The 25,032-nt window shown below is 45.1% G+C and overlaps 1 protein-coding gene across 1 annotated transcript in view; it reads right to left on the reverse strand.

Annotated features, from left to right (window-relative positions):
* Nucleotides 1–25,032, reverse strand: part of IFT43 (intraflagellar transport 43) — a 78,109-nt gene that overhangs the window by 25,679 nt on the left and 27,398 nt on the right. Inside the window, exon 3 of the mRNA XM_004426382.3 lies at nt 23,978–24,042. Coding sequence (XP_004426439.1) covers nt 23,978–24,042 — 65 coding nt within the window. The remainder of the gene's footprint in view (nt 1–23,977; nt 24,043–25,032) is intronic.

Consider the following 25,032-nt stretch of genomic DNA (forward strand, 5'->3'; position numbering starts at 1 on the left):
TTTTTGACTCTTAAAGAGCCAAGTAAAGAACCTGAGCAAGTAGGGGTAGGAGGGCGAGTGGGACAGAAAGGGCAGTAAGAGATCACCAAAGGTAAATGCAGTGCAGAACCCAGGGCAGCCCCACCAGGGTGTTGCCGGATGGTGTAGGATTCCAGTGCTGTTCTGAGTCAAAGGAATGCTACACCTACAGCCCCCAGCAACCACCAAAGCTGCCTTCTGTTTGTGTGGGAGACAGAAGGCTCTGCTTGCTCACACAGTCCCCAGGACCACTGCCTCTAATTGTCCTGGTGGAGTTGAACTCTACAAACCCACTGTCCAAATGGCTTGGTAGTATGTCACCAGCAGCAGAAGGGCTTATATGGAAACAGGGATCAGAGACAAGTAATGGAATTGAAGAAGCTAGGTGGACTAGGCCAGCACCTTCATTCTGTATATGAGAGACATCTGTCTTGGATTACCCTTAGGAGCAAGACTGACTTGTTCCTTCCTAAGCAATGTGCCACGGCAAAAGGTGTGGTGATTTTGTCTGAAGGAAACAATAATGATAACACTAATCTTCGAGGGAAGGCTGACTAATTGCCATTTATCCATTCAACGTCCAAAATGGGGATGAGCTTCATATTCAGCGTAATTGCTGCTGAGCCCACATCCTGCTCTCTCTCACTCTAGGGGGAGCCAAGGATCCTCCAGAATCTCATTTCACCCCATGGGAAGAAGCAAGATCAAAAGGGAGCCCTCAAGGATACACGGCAGGGATATCCTCAGGTGGCACGTCCTCTCTCTCGGCCAGAAGTAGCAGGTTCTGGGCAAGCCTTCTGCTTGGGAGATGGAAAGCCTCGTGTGAAGCTGGGCAGGGCCCTGGAAAAATGGCATGAAACACTTTGTGTGGATAAAGTTGGCCACTTCCGGGCCTTACCTAGCTTGCAGGCAAGTTTGGTCTGGACCACACTACTGTTTATTTTTGTTTGGTTCTGTTTTAACGTGAATTTATTGCCCAAATTGGGAGATTTTGTAGAAAAATCCAGATTTCTGAATTCTTCAAATACAAAGCCTGGCAACAGTGGACCTGTACTCCCACATGGAGAACTCAGAGAGGCTGAGTTGTGGCTGCCCCGCTTCTACGAGCCTGAGCTCCCAGCCCTCCCTGACGCTGGGTCCACTACTAGTTCTTTTTTTTTTATAATTTTATTTATTTATTTTTTTTCCCCCCAAAGCCCCAGTAGATAGTTGTATGTCATAGCCGCACATCCTTCTAGTTGCTGTATGTGGGACGCGGCTTCAGCATGGCCGGATAAGCAGTGTGTCAGTGCGCGCCCGGGATCCGAACCTGGGCCGCCAGCGGCGGAGCGCACGCACTTAACCGCTAAGCCACGGGGCCGGCCCCACTACTAGTTCTTGATCACTGACTTTGCACTGCTGATTTTCTTAGAGACATTCAGAGACAGGTGAAGTATTTCCTGCAGCCATGCAGCTACCCAAAGTCAGAAAGCAAAAGGAAGACTAAGTGGGAAGCATGTTTTAGGAGAACTGGCAGATAATACAGTTCTTTATTGAACTGTGAATATGCAAATAATTTGTATACGTATCTCAGTAATATAATTTAAGGTGCTATTCTGAAATAAAACCCCACTTCACAGATTTATTTTACTTATCTGGTCCCCAAAGGCACCTCAGGTCACGCAGTGACACAGAGCCCAGCACAAGGACACAGAATCTACCACAGTGATTTTCAAACTACAGGTCATGACCCATTAGTGAGTCATGACATCAATTTAGTGGATCACCAGCACCAGCCTTTCTTGTCTTTTTTTTTTTTTTTTGAATAGCATAGAGTAGAAAAGAGAGTGTACTGCAAACAGTTAGGATAAGCATTACACAAACTTGTTTTTTTCAGTTGTATGTACAAACATACCCAGTCATGATGTAGAGTGTATTTTGAGTGTTGGTGACAGGTTTAAAAAATGAAAACCCAGTGGTCTACCATAGCCCACCAGGACAGGGAACCAGAGAAGGATTTGGGGCTGAAGTCCCGCCTCCCACAGATCGTGTGGGGGTGGAGGCTGAGGTAGAGGACTGTGGGTTCTGGGTCCTCTCTTCCTTGCAGACATACTTCTGAGGAAACCGTGTGACCTGGTCCAGCCCCACCAGGCTCTCTGCAGAGCCGCGGTCTCTGCCCCCGGCTTCTGGCCTCTTACTGCACCCACGGCCCACGTGCCTCTTTCCTCAGAAGTGGCTGCAGAGGGTTTGGGGAACCTGATAATTACAGTGACACTGGTGAGACCACCTTACACAGATAGAGCCCCTTTCAGGACTCTTCACTTCCACGTCCATCAGCACTAGCTCAGCTGAGCTCTGGAAAAGAGGTGACGCGTGTCTCAGCGGCACCATTTTATAGACGGGGCCATTGGGCGCCGCGTTGTGTGCTTCACCCAAATCACAGAGCTACTTAGAGATGAGGCTGAAACAAGAATCTCCATCTCCCGACTTCCACCACAGATTCCAGACAGACTGCCCCGAGCCTTCTCAACAGCAGATACCCACTGGTTTTCAGATGTCCCCAGGGCACCAGACATCTGTTTGGATTTACTGTGCGTTCCTGACTTTCCATACTTACAGAAGGCAATACACGGTACAGACAGAAAACCGAAAGCTGGAGAGAATCCTTTAGCCCAGCAGTTCTTAACCAGTGATGCACAACAGAATCACACCCGGGAAGTTTTTTCAGTGTCTGTGTACTGGGCCTCACCCAAGGCCCCCCTGAGGCAGTAATTTCTAGAAATAGGACCCAGTCACATATAGGAGAATCGCTGTTATTTCAGAAAGTAGGCTGAACTCTCCAGTTGCTAAGCAGCAAAGCAGAAAGCTTTCTGCCTTATCCCTCTCAGTTGCCTGCTTTCTTGTAACAAAGTGTTAATGAACTCTTATTTGACCTGAGGTCTGAGGGGAGGAAGGAAGAGCTTTCACAGACTGAAGCTCCAGTCCTGAGTGATCCGGATTTACGCTATCCCGAAATTCAGACAAGATTCCAGGGTGTTCGTAGAAGCTAAGCAGGTGCTCTCCACCCTGGCAGGCCCAGAAGCAATTCAGATCCGATTAGAGATGCTTGTTCAATATTCAAAATGTAAAACATAGAGGTTGCTGAACCAGCACATTGAAAAGTTAATTAAATGCCAGGTTTCTTTTTAAGAGCTACTCCATCCCTTGCTGATTGCTTTGGCCATTTTGAGGAAGGAAGCTTTGACTCCGGACAATGAGAGTAAATGTTCTGCCTCACCTCCCAGCTTGTGGAGATAGGGTGACAGGAGTAAGGACTCTCTGGCTCCCTGCTTTCCAGCGAACGATGCACTGAACCTGGTCGGTGACTTGGCAGGAGGGGAAACCAGGGACGTCTCTGTGTGGCCCTTTCCAAATCACTAAGAACGCTCAGCCGGGAGGCGGGCGTTCTGTCAACACCAGGTTCTCAGGTGGAGGACTTCGAGGTTAAGGGTGTTGTCTCGCTCTCCTCACCTGCATTTAAAGCCAGTCCTTCAGCTCAACACCCAACCAGTCCCTCCCTCCTTGGCTTCACACATCCACCCTCAACCCTCAGGGGAAAGCCCATTCCCAGGATCCCCCTCAACACAAACCTGTCATGTGAAAGCTGGTGACTGATGGTGACAGTTAACGTTTATTGAGCTTGTTGGGTGCCAGGCATTGTTACTATATTATCTAATTTATATATTACAATTATATAACAATATATATTATATATAGTATTAGACATTATCTTATTTAATTTACTCCATTTTACAGATAAGGAGACTGGGGCTCCGAGAAGTAAAGTAATTTGCCTAAAGTCACCCAGCTAGAAAGCTGTAGGGCCAGAATACAAGCTCTGGACTGTCTGATGCCGAAGCCCAGTTCTTAACCCCTACACAACAGAGACACGCTGGCAGTTCCACACCGTGGGAAACACTCATTCTATAGACTCTGCTTCAAATCCAATTACTATTTCCCATGACGAGGACATACTTTCAACTTACAGTTGTACCGTAGCTTTGTCAGGCCTGACAATTTAGTAGCTAACGTTGGTTTAACTGCTCTGCATGATTTATTATGTATGTTTTATTTACAGCACGACAGCTTGTGTCACAGCAGAAAAGAGATCCCGTCTAGCGAAGTCACCTTTCCCTCCATGTGCTCTCCTTTTCTAGGTTCTTTTGCACAAGTGCAATTCCTTTCTTTTGGCATTTAGGGACCACACTGACATTCGACGGGCATGATTCGGTCAGCTGACGACAAGCTTGATCGCACCGACACATCCTGTGACTGCAGCCACACAGGACCACCGCCTGCTCCTGGATCCTCAGTCTCAACCTGGGGCCCGGTGGTTAAGAAGTGCTGGAATGTAAACTCTCCCTGTCAGCAGGGTCTGTCTTCTCTGTCCTCCCTGCTGCATCAGAGAGAAGGCCTCGGCTGCTGCTTACACGGGTTACGTGCTGAAGGGTGAAAGGCAGCCCTAATGTAGACATCATCTCAGTTAAAATGTTTCTCTCGAGTTTAATGGAATACTGCAGAGATCTAAATGGAGATAAAGTACCACGGCTCAGAGAACAGCCAGGATGCTATCTTTATGCAGCATGACAATGTTCAGTGGTTAATTAGACACCGTTAACCTATTTTAGCAGGGGACATAACTGGGATAAATGGGGGGAAGTGTCCTTGAAGTCTCTTAATATCCACAGCACATATTGGACCCTAGACTCACCTCCTTGCTGCAAGACAGAACAGGCTTAAAATAGACCAAAGTGCCAGGCCGTTAGAGCTCTGACTGTCCCAGTGGAAGGTCCTCTGCTGGCCCAGCCCTGCGGACCACTGCCTCTGACCAGAAGAAGGATGTGAAGGGTTTGGACAAATGGTTACTATTACAACTTGTTGCCCCTGAGAGAAAAGCTAAAGCCACAGAAAGGAGCTCAGAGGTCTCCCGTGACAAAAAGAAGAAACTCTGCAGCCAGGGGCCAAATTTATAAGGAAACACTTGGTAAGGAGAAGAGCAGGAACGAGATACCAGCTAAACTGGAGCCAAAGCTACCTTACATTGTAAAAATGCATCACTCTTCTGGAGGAAAAGAAATCAAAACGCTATTTTCTTGTGAGGTTTTCTACCCTCATAGATTTAAAACGTCCAATAAAAACCTCATAAGTTCTCCAAACCTCGCTGAGGTACAGTTTGCCAAGGCATGAGAGAGAGGGGAGGGCATCTGTCCCAGATCGTATAACACATCACCAGCACAGCCACACCAACACTGTCCTCTATAAATTGTGTGACCCACCAAATGAGCTCTCACAATGAAAACCCAAATCTGAGCAAAGGAGAAAGCTGCCATCGTAATCTTGCCTACAATGTCCAGTCAGGATCAGGAAGTAGACTGGTTAATTGGTGTCCCTCTGCTCCAAGATGTCCCTAAAAAAATGATTAAAAGCCAGATATTTCTCCCGAAGTTTTCCTTGACCAATGGACTTCTCCTGATTAAATCTCTCCTGAAAGCTGAAGTGCCCTCTCTTTTTCCCCCCAGTTCCTAGTTCTTGCCATTCAGGTGTTTGGTGTCCAGTATGTATTTGTGGGTATTGTATTTTCTCCCATCTTTTAAAACTAAGCAAGAATTCCCCAGCACCAAAATTTTGGCACTTTGGCGCTTTAGGTCATGTTAGATATTTAGCTATTAGCAAGGTGTCTAATCAACAAGGTGTCTAGTAGAAAGATGAAAACTGGTGTCTGTGTCCTGGCTGTAGACTGCCAAGCCCTCTCAAGTGGAAGACAGTGAATTACAAGGCAATTCCTGGGTGAAGTTTGCCCCCTGCTGGTCAGATTCAAAATAACACCTCTGTTCTGATTCCAACTCTGAAGGAGCCTTTATATATCAGGAGGAAAAAGAGCTGAAACACATAGGAACAGTTTTAGTAGCTAAAAACAGTTACGGGAATACATAGAATGTATGTATATGACTGCTATCAAGAAACTAAAAAAGTAGTAGAGTTTACAACTCTAGATCTTAGGTATCTCAAATGAACATTATTTTATGCAGAAATGTAACTGGATAACTAATTATCTATTAGACATGAATGGGAGATGTTGGGCTTTGGGGATCTTTTGCTCAGGATTTTACCATCTGGCAGAAAGAACGTTATAGAAATAACAGTAATACGTCCAGAAGACTTGTATATGGCAGGGCCCGAAAGACTCCTACCACCGTCCACCCCTGCCTCTTCTACATGAGGGAAAGGAGACCAGGAGTTGTTAAAGGGACCCAACTAAAGCCCCAATGCTAGCTGGACACAGAGCTGGAACTAGAGACCAAGGTTCATAATGCCTCATCTGCTGCTAGTTCTACTCTGCCCCAAACTTAACAGGACAAGTGAGGCAGATGTAAACCAAAGGTCGTGGGAGCACTAAAGAGGGAACTAGCCATTCCATTTCGGGGCATCTGGGGAGGCTTCCGAGAAGATCTTCCAATTGAAAGATGAGTAGACAACAGGCAGAAAAGCTGCAGGGAGGCTTTTCCAGCTGGAGGCGACAACCTGAATAAATGCAGGAGGCATGAAAGGGCCAACAGCAGTGGACCTGGTGTGGCTGCAGTACAGACAAGGCATCAGAGCTGGCTGGGTAAGCAACCAGAATTGAACACACGCTGGCATCAGCTCTATAAATATAGACACTGACACTGATCAGAGATCAGGAGGCAACTGTGGGACTAGAAATTAATTTTCTAGTGGAAGAAGTTCTATAGGACAGTGTTTCCAAAAACGCCTGTCATTTTCAAGTGCAACCTTCACAAATTTTGCTATAGCTGTGCACTTTTTGCACCTACTTAATATTTTCTTTAAATTGATTCCTTACATTTACCTTAATAAATTTATTTAAAGGAATACTTTATGTCCTCAATGGAAAGCCAGCATCACCAGCCATATAGAAGGTAACTGTAAAAAACAATACAGTTTTTAAAAACAAAATTTATTTTATTATAGCTAGATATTGCCATTTGGCCAAAAGTCTGAGTCTATGGCTTATGCTTTTTTTGTTAAAAAAATAGATTAGCAAGGTTAGACAGGTGTTAAAGAAATACTAGCTGCAAATAGAGACTTTCCCACTGACATGATCAGAGGGACTGGAAGCTAATGGAAAAGGGAATAACTTTGTGACTCAATGCTCATCTCTGGGAAATGTGGCTATTCAGGATGGAGAGTGAAATGACATAGGATGGGGTGACTGAAACATGTGGAAATCATGGGTGCACAAGCCAGGGGGCAAACTTTTATCAGCGTATCTGGAAACCTTTATTTCAGTCCATTTTACATCACCGAATGGGTTGGTTCTTTTACTTCTCCTGGAGAGAATTCTCTGCTCTCTAATGGAGAAACCTGTAAAGATTTCCTTCCAGTTACTTACTCATTGTTTTCTCTGCCCCTCTTTTCCATCCTGTGAAAGGATGGTCCTCCCCAAACTCACGAATACAGAGACTCACCCGAGAGATGAGGTGCTCAGCGAGAAGAAGCCTCCTGCTGTTAGAGGCGACCCACTTCCAGCTGCCACTGTGCAAGGCCATCAGGGCAGTGCAGGCTCGGGACCCACCCTGGTGACTCCCTGGTGTAGATGAACCAAGGACAACCTGGCACTTCAAAGCACTGCCTCTGGTACAATGACTGCTGAGACTGGCATAGCCGCCAGTAACCAGCTGTGGAGAGGGTAGCATGAATCAAAAAACAGAATCACTGACAGACCCACTAGACCAGAAGAAACCTAGATTATGTGAGGGGGCTCTATTTCGTGTGCACAGGCATGCCTACAGATGCCCAAGCTGCTTCTTTTATACCAAAACTGCTTTCGGTGACTTCTCAACAAAGGACTAACAAGAAAAGGGAAGAAGTAGGTATGATGTTCACAGACGCATTTTATTTTTGAGAGGCTGAATCCATCAAAGGAAGGACGAGGAGGTCCTTCATGTCAGGAGAATTTTAACCAATGGCTGGCATCTCTAGTCAGTCCCTCCTGGCTTTTAGCTGCTCATACTGCAAAGCAGCGAGTCCCCCTCAGCAGAGAGCTGGCTCAGGGGACACAACTTTTTTCCTTGAAAGTTTTCCATTCAATAAGATTGCTTCATATGATCAACATCGCATTTCTGCGAGGGTCCCAGAGGACAGCAGTAAAGACAGTTTTATTCTAACAGACTTGCTATTGCACAAATAGCATAGTGCACGGCCTTTTCATGAACTTGAGATGAATGCGTGCAGCTCTCAAGGTGTGGGGATGGGCACGGCTGCAGAGTGAGAGGCACATTCTATTACACTAATTAGCTGTCTGCCCTTGGGCAGTGGGGCAAGGTGACATTTAAGGGCTTTTCTAACTCTAAGGTTCTAGAACTGAGTCCCTTAACTGCCCCAGCCTCATCTTCTCCATCTCTAAACTGAAGGGGCCACACGGCATGACTTCTCAGGTCCCTCCCCAGCTGTAGGAACAATCACCGACTCTGTCTCTCCTGATCCCGGTCCCCATCCCCATCTGTTCCCCGTCAGTACCACCCTCTATTCTGACAACTCCCAAGCAACCCCTTCCCCAAAACTGGTTTATCCAGCCCTAAAATTTCAATCAAGACACTGTAATGTGCTGGTTTGGAGATCCCAAAATCAACATGGCTAGGAAAACAAACAGAAAGAAAGAAAGAAAGAAAACAAAGAAACCCTCTTCCCTTTATTGAATCATTTTTAGGGACAACAGAGTTAACACAAGCTCTCTTCCTACCTGAGAAGTTAAGACATTTGCCTCCTTGGTCCTCTCTTCTCCTTTCTCAGCTGCTGTCAAAACCTGCCTCTCTGTCCCAGTGGCAGAGAGAAACTTGACTCTCCCTTTACAGTCCTCTCTTTAACAGTCACCCACTCTCAACATTCCTAGTTGTCCTCTTCCAACATTCCTATGTTCTCTTCGCTTACTATGACTCCATTCCTCTTCCTTTCCCTGCAAGCAGTTGGAAAGAGGGTATCTGCCTGGACCTGCTGAAGTCTCCAAACCTGCAACCAGGGCACCTCAGACACCAGCCCTCTGTCCCCGGGTCCAGAAGGACTCAGAGCCCCGGGCTCAATCACTCGGGACCCAGCCAGCCTAGGTGTGGGAGCTGAGCTTTGAGCTTGGGCCCCGATTTGAACAACAGGCTTAAAACCAGTGGCTCTGAGTATGGGCTCTGGAGACAGGGTTCAAATCAAGTTTCCCCATTCACTAGCTGTGTGCTCTTGGGCAAGTCATTTAAACTCGGAAAAACTGGTGATAAGACCACATTCTGCTTCACAGGGTTGTTGTAAGAATCAATAATTCATGCAAAGCATATAGCATAGTACTTGGCACATAGGAAGTACTCAGTGAACAGCAGCTGCCGCTGCATCATCATTATCATCATCATCATCATCATCATCATCATCACTCCACTCTCTATTTTCTATGCTGCTAATCCTTGATGCTGTCTTTCTCCTCCCTGGTCCTGTAACTGAACCCCAGCCCAGAGACGGGTGCTGGCTAGGTGTGCCCAGCTGAGTGGCTTCACACTTTTTGCTTCTAGACCCATCATTCCCTCTGCTTCACCACATTCCTGCTGCCCCTTGCTGAACTGGCCTGGCCCCAGCAGCCTCTGCTGAAGGCACGCCCTCGCCACCTACCCTGCTATTTCCCATCCACACACTCCCAACCCCGCACGAGAAACCTTTTGCCCAGCTCACAAGGCCTCTCCATCAGCTGGCCACTGCTTCCTACAACAAAATTACCATAACCTCCAGGGTCAACCCCAGGTTTCTCAGTGTGCATCCCTCAAGCGCCTTCCATCTCCTGCTTTACTTTTTCTGCCTCTTGGCTCCCTTCCTTCATTTCAGACCCTTCTGGTTATCCCTGTCTAAAAAGCAACTTTCTCTGGCTTTCGAATCCTTTCTAAAGGATTCCCCACTTCTGGAAAGCTTCTAGAAAAAACAACTTGGTACTGACCCAAAAGTTATCTCCTCTTCCTCTTGATTCAAACCCCAATTTTATTGGGGTGGCAATGAGCCCAACTAAAAATATTCAATTCCCTTTTGTGCAGTGAGGAACGGGCATACACCACATTTCTGACCAATGAGAAAGACGTAGCAGTCCCTAAAGAGCATATCCCACCCCCTTACCTCCAAAAGATAAACTCTTACTAAGAAAGAGCCCTTCGCCTTCACCTCCATGTCATTCTCTGTCTTCATGCCTGGAAAACAGAGGTGAGGCCTGGAGGTACAGCAGCCATCATATAACAATGAGGCATGAACATGATGACACAGGCCCACATGCTAAGGATGGCAGGGAGGAAGATGGAAAGAGTTCTGTCCCTGCTGTCACCATGGAGCTGCCACACCAGCCCTGGACTGCAGAGCCCCAGACCTCTTGTTTTCTGAGACAAACCTCTTTCTATTTAAGCCTCTGTTAATGGGGTTCTCTGGTGCCTGCAGATGAATGCAACCTCAACTAATAGAGCACATCTAGTGGCAAATGAGAAAGCATTCTAGTCGAGAAGGAACACATATCCTATGGAAAAAGCAACCTCACATAGTCAGAATTAGTTAACCTTAATATATGGTCTCCCAAGAGAAAGCAATGATTTGAAATGGATACAAGAGGAGTGCAATTCTCAGGCTATGAATGAGCGACATCAACAAAATCTGCTGGAATAAAAGGTGTCTAACAGGGAAAAAAGATGAGCAGACCCTCTCCACAACTTTGTCCAGTCTAAAAAGAAAACATCCCGCTATAAAGAACGAAGATGAAACAACTCTTAAGAAGAGGAGTCTACACTGGGAGAAATGGCTGTCTTTTTACATCTGCAAATACCCCGAGACTATACTATGTCAAAAAGGCACTCAGAGAGGTGTGTTAACGTGTCCCTTGCACCACTGGTCACACGCCTGTCAACACTTCAGGGGCTCCCTGTCCTCTAAATAATAAAGTGCATGCCTGGAGTTCAAGGCCCTGCGCTCGGGCCCCTCTCTACCCAGCCCGCCTATTTCCTCGAGTTCTCCAGGCAAACCCTGGGCTTCAGTCACCCAGCTCCGCTCATTCCAAACACACTGTGGCACCTTCAGGCCTCCCTGCACCCAGTCCCTGTGCCTGGAAGGCCTGCCCCACCTCAGTGTTTGTCAACTGTCTCATTGCAAGGTAATGATTCATAGAATAAAATGACTTGCTTCCAGCAGGTGTCCAGAAAGCATATTTCAGAAGTCCAACCATACTTTCTGAGCTGTAGGGGGCCTTGGAGACAGCCAGTTTTAAGGCTGAAAGGACAGGGCCCCAGGTGCTGAGTAGCGGCACAAGGTCCCACTGGAGCTCTCCTCCTCCTCTCTCTCCCAGCTCAGCGCTCAGGGAAAGGAGATCTTGTACAGACCAAGGCTTGTATATGGGGGATTTCTCAGGATCATAACAGCCCACTGCTGAAAAAGGAACTCTGAGATCATCTGGTCTAAACCCCTCACGGAACCTCAGCCCAAACAGTCCACATGACTTGCCCCAAGGTCACATGGCGAGTGAGTGGCAGAAGGGGACTAGAGCACAGGCAGATGTCCAACTCCTAACACATGCATGGGGACAGAGTGCCCCTAAGAAAGGAGGGTGACCAGAAATGAGCTCAGGCCTCCAAGGCAGACGCCTGACTTTAACGTGCAGGTGGAGCACCTCGCTCCGGGCTGAGGGCCTCCTGGGTCACTCTGCCCTCAGCCTCGCAAAGCAGTCAAGGGCCCACAACCAGAGACAGGGCTGCTAGTGCACCAGTAACTAGAACTCTCTAGCTGGCTGCCTGGGAAGGGATCCAGTTCTTGGAGGGCACTGCAGGGTTAGAAGGAACAATCGTTTCCAATGCCTAATTGAACTTAATGACTACCCTAATTAGGCCTTTTAATGGCAGGACTGGCATGGCCTTGGTCGTGCCCCTAAGTACAGGCTGCATCCTTTGTACTCACTCACCTTCTTCTCAGGGTCAGGCCGCTGGCTGGAGCATGGCTCTGCAGACGGGTAGGCCAGAGGAGGTGAAGAAGGGCGTAGGTCACACAGTCGCCCCCTGCTATTCCTCCCACAGGCTGAATATGTTGGAGCCATGTCAAGATGGCCCTCAGGGAACATCGGCCAAGTGCAAAGGCACTATGCCAGGGGCCAAGGGCACAAAAAGGGAAGGCGGCGAGGCACAGAGAAAAAGACCCCACTGTCAGATTCACCTGGGTTCAAATCCTGCTGGCTACTCACTAGCCGTGTAACTTTGAGTAAGTTATTCAACCTTTCCGAACTTCCATTTCCTCATCTCTAAGCAGGGATAATAAGGATAAAGTAAGACAACAGTACTTAGCACCATGCCCAGCACAAAAGCCATAATAAGTGATGTCTGTGTGTGTGTGTGTTTGTACTATGTGTGTACTATTGTGTCTGTGTGTGTGTGTGTGTGTGTTCTCTCATCCACACAACAAGAGGGCTGGACAAGACATGTGGCCTGTCTACACATGGGCTCTGAAGCGTGGCCCCAGAAGCCAGAATCTGGATCAAGGGATGAAGCTACAAATTTCCTAAAGACTAGAGCTGTTTAAAAAAAATGAGGGGGGTTGATAAAGGTAAAAAAAAAATTAGAAATAACCTAAATGCCCACCAACGGGGGAATGTGCATCCATACCATGGGATTGCTATGCAGTAGCTAGAAAAATGAGGTAAATCTACACATACCAAAAGATTGCCAGGATGTACTGTTAAATGAGAAATGAAAAAAAATGTAAGGTGCAGAACATACTTAATATGATCTCATCTGTGTAAAAAAAAACCACATAGATTTCTACAAGTACATCTATTGATGTTGTAAAAGATACTAACGAACTATTACCCGTAGTTACTTCTAGAGAGTGACTAGGCTTGGAGGAGATGGTAGTTTCAGGCAAATTTAGCTTTATCTGTCTTGTCTGAATTTTTACATCACCAAAGTGCTCTTGGGGTGCTTGTAAAACTAAAAAAGACTTTAAAAAAATACATGCTTCCATTGAGTTCCCCAGCAGTGGAGGGGTTCAGGCATACCCTGGACCAGCACTTGTAGAAACATCAGAATTTGACAGGAGATTGGATGAAATTGGCTCTAACCTTCTAATTTCAGGACCTCTGCACTATGTGATAATCCAGAGAGACAAAGGAATATTCCACAGGATGCTGTGCTCTTTGGCTGGTGTTCTTTACGAGTATGATACTTCTGCGGGCCTGTCATTTCTTTCCTGACACTCCTACTCTACAATCCTACCCGTGGCTCCAAGAAATGACCAGCTCTATCACAGGAGAATTTTCACCTCTGCAAAACTAGAAACCGTAAACGGCCAAAAGTCAAAGCCTTCACAGGACATGCTAAGAACCCATTCTAGAACCACTCCTGGTTTTCAGTTACAAAATGAAACCCAAGGGTAGTTTAACTAGTTAAGAAAAGCTGAAGGCCTGAAAGGCAGCTGGGGGCAGGCTCCGGGGTAGGTGGGGCTCAGGGCCTTTACTCTGCAGTCTTTGCAGGCCTCCCCACAGGCAATCAGGAAGCAGTACTGCTGACTTAGGCCCTCAGAAACACAGCCCTTGTATGCTGTGTGGTCTCGGGGCCTCAGCTCTCCTTTCTCCGGTGCACAAGCGTAGGCAACAAGTTCATCTCAAGTCACCGCGTGTGCTCCTCCCTCTGCCCTGGGCATCCGGTACTCACCTCTGCTCTAGGGAGCAAAGTGACTAAGGCCACCTGTCAGGAAGACTGCTCCACTTTTCAGAGTGGCAAGTGAAGTATCCAAATGCTACTCCACATGGGGCTACGGGAACAGACTGCTATCACCTTCAACTGGGAGGCACTTGACAGAATTGCAAGATTCCAATTATTTCATATTTAGTCATTTGCATAAGTAAATTGGTTTTGTGACACTAGACAAGCCATCCAGGGCCCTAAACTACAATGGAGACCATCTCTGCTTGCTCTGAACTGAACATCACTGTATCAATCCAAGTAGAAGTGCATGAAAATGCCCCCCTCAATCCTCAGCGAGAAAAAGGTTGATGCATGCTTCACATCTCTTCCCTAGACTACAGGATCTATTTGTACCATATCTCAAGCCTTTACGATACCTTCCAAAGGGTCATGTTATGGCTATTACATGGAAAAACACTGGAAGTCAGCTTTCTCAGCCTGGGAAAATACCACATCTACTGTCTGCTCGTGACTACTTTTATTGAGATAAGAAATTCTGGAGTACTATACAGCCCTTAAAAATGAGGCAGTTCTATCTGTATTGAGATTCAGAAAGCAAGATTCACCAAGAAATACTGTTACATGACCAAAGAAAAATGCAGAATAGATATGTTATAATTTATGTGGGGGGATAAAAGAATATATTAACCTATATTTTTCGTAAATGCATAGAATATCTTCAGAAGGAAACACAAAAAAACTGGTGAACAGTGGTTGCCTCCAGGAAGGGAAACTGGGTGCCTGGGGGAGCAGGGAAGGGAGAGAGACACTTCCGTTTCATATCCCATCTTTTTTTATCTTTTGAATTCTATACTATGTATATTTCTTATTTATTTAAAAATAAATAAATCAAATTAAAAACTCACTAAGAGTTCTAATGTCTCAAAAAAATACCATGAAGTTATACAATGACTAAAACATAAGAATTTGTATTGTCTCTTTATCCTAGTCTCTTATTCTCTCTCATAATCCTTTTGAGGAAACGATAAACCTTTTTCAACTTAGTTACATTTGAGCCTTAAGGTCAAATAGACTCTACTCCATAAAAAGGCAGAATATCGTCCTTACACAAAGGGGTTCTGTCTGACAAAGTTAGACCTGGGGGCACATGCTGGCCAAGGGACAGTCCTCTGTCCATGTGTCCACAGAAGGAACAAACTCCTTCCTTTACCTCTGCCTATGAGGGGTGACTCTCAGCAAGTACCTCACGGCTGTGCCCACGTCAGGGCAAGCAGGAAAGGGTGGCTCAGCTAAGTCCGGCCATCATGCGACCCTTATTCTCATTCCTCCTCACTTGCCAGCTACCAAAACAAATGAAATCTACCAAAACAATACAAGTGTTTGAAGACAGGAAAAGGTTAAGGATAGGAGGAGCTTGACATATCTCACACTTTGTACTACATCAGTGAGGATACTTGTTTTTCACTAGTTATTTCAAGGTACACAGTCTAGGTGTTATTTGTTTGCCCTACTGGATGTATATGATTTCCAGCAATAAACAATGCAATTAAGTTCCAATTAAAAAAAAAAACAAACTGTGAATTCTCTAAGTCCATTAAAATAAAAACTTATCTAGACCTTCTCTACCATCTTTTCTGTCCAGGCTCTGAACACAGTTGAGAGCAAAGTAAGAAATTACTCTTTGGAAGGTGATGGACGGCAGCTAGACCTTTGGTGGTGAACATGATGTAGTCTATACAGAAGTCGAAATACAACGATGTGCACCTGAAATTTACATAATGTTATAAACCAGTGTTACTCAATAAAACAAAACAATTACTCTTTGGGGAGCCTACACAGAACAAACAAATGTAAGCTATACATTAAAAAGATAGGTTGTTGTTTGGCCCTGAAGCCATCTTTTCTGAATTTTCCGTGTCTCAGAAGCCACATGGAGAAAAAGCATATATGTGGGAGGAAGCAATGATGATAAAGCTGAGACAGAGGTCCAAGCAGGGGGCTCTCATGGGCCTCTCCAAAAGCCACAGAAACAGGATCATGGTGTGTGAGCCATTGGGAATGGGGGCGCAGTTAGCATCTAGAACCTTCCCTTCTCACCCTCTCACACGCAACCGCCTCATCTGATTTCACCCAATACTGGATGCTCATCTCTGACCCAGGACCAACCTCGCTGAGAACCAAATAACTGCTCACCCATGGTGCCCAGGACCCCTGGTGACGCCATATCGATTTGGGTTCTTTGTGGCTGAGGGCAGCATGTGGGAAACAAATTCTCAATACTTCTAAAGAAAATTGTGTTTATTGATGAAAATCTGAAGGTCAAGGATTAAGTTCTTTTACTTCACTGGGACTCAGGGATACCTGGTCCCTTTTAAATTATTGGAGCTCTGTAAGAAATATCCAAAATTCACTCATTGATCAAATACATACTGAGCACCCATATATGCCAGGCACAGACCCAGAAGCAAACGATACAGACAAAAATCTCTTGCAAAGTAACTATTTACCAGCTACTAGTAATGTAAATGCAAAGGCAGTTGGAGCTATCACACAGTTCAGTAAAAAATAAAAATAAATAAAAAATAGGGAAAGAGGAAAGAGCCACATGTGGCAAAACTTTAACAACTAGAAGGGTGTTTGTTGTACCATTCTTGCAACTTTTCTATAGGTTTGAAATTTTTCAAAATAAAAAGACTAGAGGGGGAAAAGGCAGGACTGCAGGTATGAATTGTATTTCAGGCAACGAAATAGTTGATGAGAGAAAGTTCTTTATAGAAGACTTTCTGTTAATAAGTGAAAATTAGGAAATCACCATTGGCGACCTTTAACAAAATCATGGCTCTAGGCAACGATCATCAATCAATCAATCAAACACCACGAGCTCTAGGTGGGAGTTTGGTTTGGTGTGGAACATAAAATGGAGGGCACACCCCTGACCCCAAAGACCAATCGCAGCCTCACTTAATGTGGAACCCTGGACACCTGCAGCTTCCCATGCCTGTGCCTTCGGATGTGACGCAGCAGGATGCACACAGCACCACTGAAAAAGTATTCCTGCCAAAACACTGGGCCTGAATCTAACGACCAGTTGAGCTAGATCTAAATACCAGTTTCACAAGGAACATGAAGACAGAGGACCAAGTTAAACACGTGACTAGGAAGCAATGGGCCAAATTCAGAATGTGGGACACTCTACAGGACAAGTTTCTCAAAATAACAACAACAATGGCATGGGAAGAAAACAGGGAGAGGAGGGTGTCACAGAATAAAAGAGAGACTAAAGACATCTAACAACTAAATAGGTGTGGACCTTGACTTTTTACAATCCAACTGTAAAAAAACATCTTTGAGACAGTGGAAGTACCTCAACGTGATCTGGATTACAGACGACATTAAGGAAACACCATTAATTTTGATAGGCATGATAATTGAATGATGTTTATTAAACAAAAATCATCTTTATCAGTTAAAAATTATCTTCAGCAGGAAGGGAAGGAGGGAAGGAGGAGTGACATTCTTTACATATTGTCAAGCTCCTCTACTCATCCTTGGCTTCATAAAGGATATAGGATTTTTCACATCCATATGTATACCTTCTTAAGACTAAGTAACCATATACCCTTATGTACATCTAACCCAGTATTTTCCCATATTTTTCAAGATGTAGGGCACTTCAAAATAACATTTGAATGGAAAACCGGGGTGGATACATGAGACTGCTCATGGTTACAAAGGACCAGCCCAGGGGTCGGCAGCTCTAGGCCTGGCCCAGTGGGTGCAAGGGCAGAGCACCCACATCTTGGCAGATCTGCACCCACAGTGCAGCACACAGCACACTGGTGAGGACGCTCCGGCTAACCCACCCTCTGTGACGCCTTTCTAAGAAACTGACTTCTGGGCGGATGGACAGCCTGTAATGGAACTAGCTTAGGAAGATAAGACATGTGTTTGCAACCGTGCTTACAGATCTAGGGCCTGGCAGCTCTGTGAATTTTTGCCTTTCACACTTTTGTAGCCTAATAAGAATTAACTACTTGCTGCTAAAGAGAAGGTAAAGAGACTCTGGTATGGCAATGACACAGAGGAAGAGGACAGAAGCCCTTTAGTATTCTTGGAACATCTATGCCATTAAAAAAAAAAAAAAAAAAAAGCAAGAGAGAGAGGAGGAGGAGGGAAGGGGGCAACCTCAGGACCGGCACATGCTGTTCCACCGCCATCTTGATGTCCTTGACGCGTGCAGATGGTGTAGAAGTGGCTGGCACCAGAACAGCCCAGGAGAAGGAATGAGCGGCCAATGGAGATTTATGTGAGGAGAGTGAGATGGACAAGGTAAAATTGTCAGGAGGAGTTGTTAGAAAGTAAAATATATTGTGACAATTCCACTCCTGCCGTTCATCAATAAACTGACAGATCATTTAGTGTCAATTAGGAGTGATAGATGGACAAGTCCCCATGATCCTGGGCCAAAATTAATGGCTGGGAGGGAGAGGGTGATTGAAAATGACGGCTGACATTGAGAGCAAAGTCCTGAAAGTCCCTGAGGGGCCATTACTTGCCTCATTCCCTTGCAGATCAATGCAGGGACAAACCCAAAAACAGACACTTTGAGACAAAACTTAATCAGACTACCTTTCCTTCCTCTCTGTACCAAGTCTGGTTGCCTCTTGCTCAGCTCTAGTCCCCATAGCCAAGCCCATGACCCACTGTCTACAAGTGCCCCAACTCAGGCAACCTCAGAGGCATAGACAGGCTGGCTCCAAGATGGAATCTTTGGCACAGCTATGACTTTGGTGCCAGGAGAAGGGACAGGTAGTGACCCCCAGTCCCAGGCAATTCCTGAATACAGCCCTTTCCTGTGGCTCAGGGGTGAGCACCTCTAGCCAGTAAGGTGGTTGACACATGCTCTGCTCTCTGTCTTGGGCAGAGTTATGCCAACAGAACAAAGGTATCCCAGAAACTCACATCCCTTGGCTGTGAGCTCCTCAATCAGATCTGCAAACAGCCCTTCTAAATGCCACTGGCGACAACATAGCCGTAGACCTCTGTAACACTCATTTCCTCCTACCTTCCTTGTGGAGGGATACCTACCTTATACAATGGAATCTACCCAATGGAATTGGTGTAATGTACATATAAGGTGTGACTATGGACTGAATGTTTGTGTCCCCCCAAAATTCCTGTCAAAACACTAATCCCTAATGTGATGGTGGTTGGAGGTGGGGGCCTTTTGGAGGTAATTAGATAAGGTCATGAGGGTGGAGCTCCCATAATGGGATTAGTGCCCTTATCAAAAGAGGGAGAGACACAAGATCTCTCTCTCTCTGTGCACACACCAAGGAAAGCCATGTGAGGACATAACCAGGAAGAGGGTCCTCACCAAGAACCCAACCATGCTAGCACCTGATCTCAAACTTCCAGCCTCCAGAAATAATGAGATATAAGTGTTTGTTGTTTAAGCCACCCAGTCCATGGTAGTCTGTTGTAGCAGCCCGAACTGAAGAGACAGGTGCCTAGCACAGTGCCATTATTATCATCCCAAAAGAATTTAAGGTGAGTACACTATTTTGCAGTGTGAATTCTCTGCTCTAACCAGAGTGACAATTAAGGTTACTGTCTCCCACAACACTTATGCCTACACCAATCTTTGAACTAAAATGCTCTCCTCACGATCCTCTTTGTGCATCAAAATTCACCCAGCTTGACCCCCATCTCCTCTGCAAGGGACCCCCTGACCATTGTGATTACTCTCTTCACTGATGTCACACTGCCAGGGTTAACCATCCCATTCATTTCTCACTTAAGAGGTGCTCCTAACTTTTGTGAATGAAAAGGCCTGACCACCCCAACCAGAACCCAAGCTCTTGCAGGGCAGGAAGCACATCTACACTCTGGACTCCCTGGAACGCCCTGCAAAGAGCAGGAGCTCATGTTTTCCAGCCTTCACGGAGCAGATCCTCAATGTAACTCAACAATCACCTCTCCGACCCCTAATCAGCCCCCTCTCCTCTTTCTGTTTCAAATCTCTTCTACTTGCCTCCAGATGCGACTCTCCTTTGCTCCAACAAGCTCAACAACCAGTTTGCCTTCCTACTTTGAAAAAAGAAAAAAAAAAAAAAGAGGCCAATCCAAAATGAAAGTTCCCCAATCCCCTACTCCCCTCAACCTTTCCTAATAACTTACTCAGCCTTTCCAAGCTCCCTCCTGTCCTGGAGGAAATATGTCCCTGCCTCCTCCAGTGCAGGGTTAATTAGTCTCTCCTGAAAGGTCTCACCCTATCCCTCCAGGATCCTACTCCTTCAAATCCCCCCTAGTTCATCTGTAACCACTCTTTCCCCAGGTATTACACACATGATTCTCAACAGACTTCCCTTCCAAATGCTGTCCCTTCTCCTTCCTTTCTTTCTTAGAGTAGTAGCCTGTATTACTGCCCCCATTTCCTCGCTTCCCACTTCCTCTTCAATCACTATAATCTGGCTTCTGCCCCACTGCAAATCACCGTAATCACTTTCTCAAAGGCCCCTAGTAACCTCCAAACAGCCAAATCCAAGGCTCTCTCCTTGTCCTTGTCTATCTGCATACATGACTCAATTGCACCTCTTCTTTGACCTCTTTTCTAGACTCCAAATTGTGGAAATTGTCTACCTGGGTCACCACCAGCCCCCACACCAGGTCTCTCCTCCTGCACTCCCTACCTGACGGCACCACTACCCAACCAGTCATCAAAGCTAGGCACTGGCAAGGCCCTCCAACTCCTCCCTCTGCCCTGCATCCAGCCAATGGCATTTCCATTAACTCCACCTCCCGAATGTCTCCAAATCGCCTCTCCTGTCCATGCTCACACTACTGTCCTAGTGCAGGCTCTTATCATCCTTCATACAGAGCGCTACTTTCCCAACAGGTCTTCCAGCCCTCCAGATCTCCACTTCCCACACCGACAGCAAAGTAATCAATCAGAAAGACTGATCTGATCACTTGTCTGTTCAATAAATAGTCACTGAGTGCCTATTATGGACTGGCACTGTTTGAAGTACCAGGGGTACGTAAATAAGAGTGTGTCTCCTCTCACAGACCTTACGTTACAGTAGAGAAAAAAGACAATATATGTATGTGTGTGTACGCACACACACGTATGTAAGCACCTATGTCAAGTGGTGACACATAGAGCAGGAAATGAGGAACACAGAGTGATGAGGGGTGCTACTTTATATATGAGGTTGGGTAGAGCCTTGTAAGCCATGGTAATGACTTTGGGTTCTACTTGACTGGGGAGAATGTCACTGGAGGGTCCTAAGCAGGAAACATAGGTGAGACCCAATGATCTCACCTATATTTTAAGAGGGTCACTCTGGCTCTGTGGAGGTAAGACTGAGGGAGGCAAGGGTGAGTGGGGAGAGCAGTCAGGAGGCCCTCACTTGAGTCAGTGCTGAAAGTGATGGTGGCTATAGCTGGGCACTGGCAGTGCAGACAACAGATGTATTTCAACAGTAGACGTAACACGGTTTGCTGATAGACTGAACATGAGTGAAGATGAAGAGAGGACTCTAGGATGATTCCAAAGTTTATGGTCTGAGTAACAGGGAAGATGGAGTCGCCATTCATGGAGATCTAGGGGAGACTTTGGGAGGCACAGGTTAGGGGATGGGGTAGAAGGAGTGGAAATTAAGAGGACCAACTTGGATGTGTTAGAATTGAGTTGCACGTTCAAGTGGAAATGTCATGTGGACAACTGGATGTTCAAAGGAAGCACTGGACTGGAGACATAAATTTCAGAGTCATCAGTGTGTAGGTGATAGTTAAACTCTCAAGACCGGGTTGAGATCAGGCCAAGAGTGACTGTTGACAGAGAAGAAAGCAGGTTTGAGGATGACCCCTGGGCACCCCAACATTTAAAGCGGTCAACACTAGGCCACAGACTGAGGAGCCAAGCAAGTGAATCCCTTGAAAAGTAACACATGAAATGGAAAAGCATCTCTCTCCAAGAGGAAACTGATTTGATCTGGAAAAATCTTTACTATATTCATTGAAAAGTAACCACTTGAGATATTTTTTTCTCTAAGAAGCAGATATAGGATTTGTCTCATTTCCATATTTTAAAATAAATTCCAGATATTACAAGCACTAAAATCCCCTAATAACTTAGAAAAATGGGGCTCCTCTACAAGACTCTCACTACTGTACGAGACCTACATTTCAAAGTCACCTTCTTGTTTCTGGTTGGCACTAAAAAGTAGTGTTTTGTTCTCTAAAGAAAATAGTGTGGTACTTAATGGAAAAACCACCGGGACAGAATAACACGTCCAGAGTAGACTCAGGTACAACAAAGACGTAGAATATGATAAAGGTGGCTTCTCAATTCACCAGGGAAAGACGGATTCTTACACAAATGGTACTGGGACAATACCTACTTAGAAAAAGACAAAACTAGATCCATACCTCATACCACACACCAGAATTAATTCCACACGGATCAGAGATCTAAACCTTTAAAATGAAAGCGTGTGGTTGTACTCTAACAAAACCTGATCTATAAAAACAGGTAGCTGGCCCATGGGCCATAGTTTGCTGAATCGTAATATACAGAAACAAAGAAGGACAAATTTTCTATATGCATGTTTATTTTTTGTACAAAGAAGTAGAGGAAGGATAAACCAGAAACTAACACAGAGGTTACTCATAGGGGATGGATGAGAATGAGGTGGAGGACACAAGAATGGGAGCAAGACATCTATGAGCACATCTCTTCATACCATTTTGATATGATGAAAAGCACACAACATCACCTGTTCTTGCCAAAAACCTTTAACTTGAATCTAATCATGAGGAATCAACCAGAGAAATCCAGAATGTGAGACATTCTACAAGACAACTGGCCTGGATTCCTCAAAAAAGTCAATGAATTGGGTGGAGGTGGGGGGGGGAGGTGGAATTATTTTAAATCAAGAGACTAAAAGACACAGAATTACCAAACTCAACATGTGAACTCTGATTGGATCCTGAGGCTGTAGAAGACATTTGGGGGACAACTGGGGAAATTTAAATATAAACTATATATTAAATATTATTAAATCATTATGAAACTTCTTAGATGTGATAATGATACTGTGATTATCTGGAGAATGTCCTTAATCTTTAAAGATGTACACTGAAGTATTTAGAGGCAAAACGTCATGACAACCACAACTTGTTTTCAAACAACTCAAGGGGGAAAAAAACATGTGAGTGTGCGTGTGTTTGTGTGTGTGTGTGTGTGTGTGTGTGTGTGTGTGCATGGGGGGGAGAGGAAGGGAGGAGGAAGTAGGGAGAGAACTGGAAAAAAAATATTTTTAATGGTGCTATTTTGAAGGCAACACTGCTGAAGGAAATTCCAAACGAGAGCAATGTCTATTCTTTGACAAAAAGAAATATCCTTCCTGAGTATATCTTACGTAGTTAAACTGGATAGTTGGCCAACCCACTGGTATAGTAAATATTTTTTTTGGTTTACCTTTCATCTAAGATTGAGTGCAAGGGATTAAAGACCAAAATGATTTGTAATCCAGCAGTTACTAACAGGCAATTCCATTCTGTTTAGAAAGTTACTTTAAGAAGCACATAGAATGCTACAACATGGATGAACTTTGAAAACATTATGCCAGGGGCAGGCCTGGTGGCGTAGTGGTTAAGTGCACATACTCTGCTGCGGCGGCCCGAGGGTTCACAGGTTCAGATCCTGGGCGTGCACCGTTGCACCTCTTGTCAAGCCATGCTGTGGCAGTGTCCCATATAAAGTAGAGGAAGATGGGCATGCTTGTTAGCTGAGGGCCAGTCTTCCTCAGCAAAAAGAGGAGCATTGGCATCAGATGTTAGCTCAGGGCTGATCTTCCTCACAAAAAAAAAAAAGAAACATTATGCCAAGTGAAAGAAGCCAGTCATTAAAGGACCACATCATATATGATTCCACTTATATGAAATGTCCAGAACAGGCAAATTGTAGTCAGAAAGCAGACTGGTGGTTGCCTTGGGCTGGGGAGGTTGCAGAGACGTAGGAAGTGACTGCTAATGGGTACAGGGTTTCTTTGGGGGCTGATAAAAATGTTCTAAAATTGACTGTGGTGATGGTAGCACAACCCTGTGAATATACCATGAACGAGTGAATTGTACATTTTACATGGTGAATTTTAAGGCATACGAATTACAGCTCAATAAAGCTGTTATAAAAAATAAAAGAACAACACAGAAGCCCACCTCCACCCCCACGAGCTGTTGGCACTCACTTTGAAGGTTTCATGGAGTCATCTGCCCAGCCTCCTTGCCGGCGGGGTGGTTTGGGAGGGGGAGCCTACAGAGAAAGAGAAGCCAAAATAACACAGTCACTCAACATTTGCCTTCAAGCAAGCAGTGGCTGAGGTTAAGGTCACCTACACCAATATTCGACCTATCAAAACCTTTCAAATAAAAACACAGTCACCTTTCTAATTTACCATGAAAATCTGGGTGATTTCATACCCTCCTGGTGGGTGTATAAACTGGCAAGATCTAGAGGGCCATTTGGCAACGTCTACTGAAAGCCTTAGAAATGCTCATACCTCTTGAGCCAGCAATTCTAACCCCAGGAATTTATCCCAAGGAAATAATCAGAGGGAAATATAATGTCAAATTTGCATAGTGAATAACTGGAAACAACCAAAATGGACAGCAATAAGGAACTGAGTAAACGGCGGAATGGTTATGTGAAAATACTATGCAAGAACGAAAAGCTAGGTTAAAAAAATAATACTTAACGACATGAGAAAGTTCAACATACGCCAACTTTTTAAAACATGTTGCAAAACAGTAGATATATGCTTCTGACTTTGTGAGAAGATTATAAATACATAACATCTAGTGTCAATTAGGTACAAGTACCTGAGTGAGAGGGGACTCCAGTGATAGAATTATAGGCAATTTTTTTTCCTTCTTTATGCTACTGTGCATTTTCCAATTTTATTTTTTACAATCAACTTATATGACTTTTATAAACAGAAAAGTAATAAAATAAAGATACAAGAGAGGCTTTCTTAAAAGACACAGACTAAACTGGTGGGTTAAAAATCTACTCAGATGATTTGGGCAGGAAGCATCCATTCACCTGCAATGGATACATTCAGAAACCCAAGTGCAGGAATTCTTGTCTAGCATACCTCAACTAAAAATACCAAGGGAACATCAACCAATCCACTGAATCACTCAAGTTGGACAAAACAGCAAAGAACATTTCCTATTTTGAATTAGCCAGCATTTACCTAGGACTGCTTTTTGAAATATCAACTTCCTCTTTCCCAGAACTTCA

This window comes from Ceratotherium simum, chromosome 24 (genome assembly GCF_057802395.1).
Source record: "Ceratotherium simum simum isolate JZ-2026a chromosome 24, ASM5780239v1, whole genome shotgun sequence".
NCBI classification, from domain to species: domain Eukaryota; kingdom Metazoa; phylum Chordata; class Mammalia; order Perissodactyla; family Rhinocerotidae; genus Ceratotherium; species Ceratotherium simum.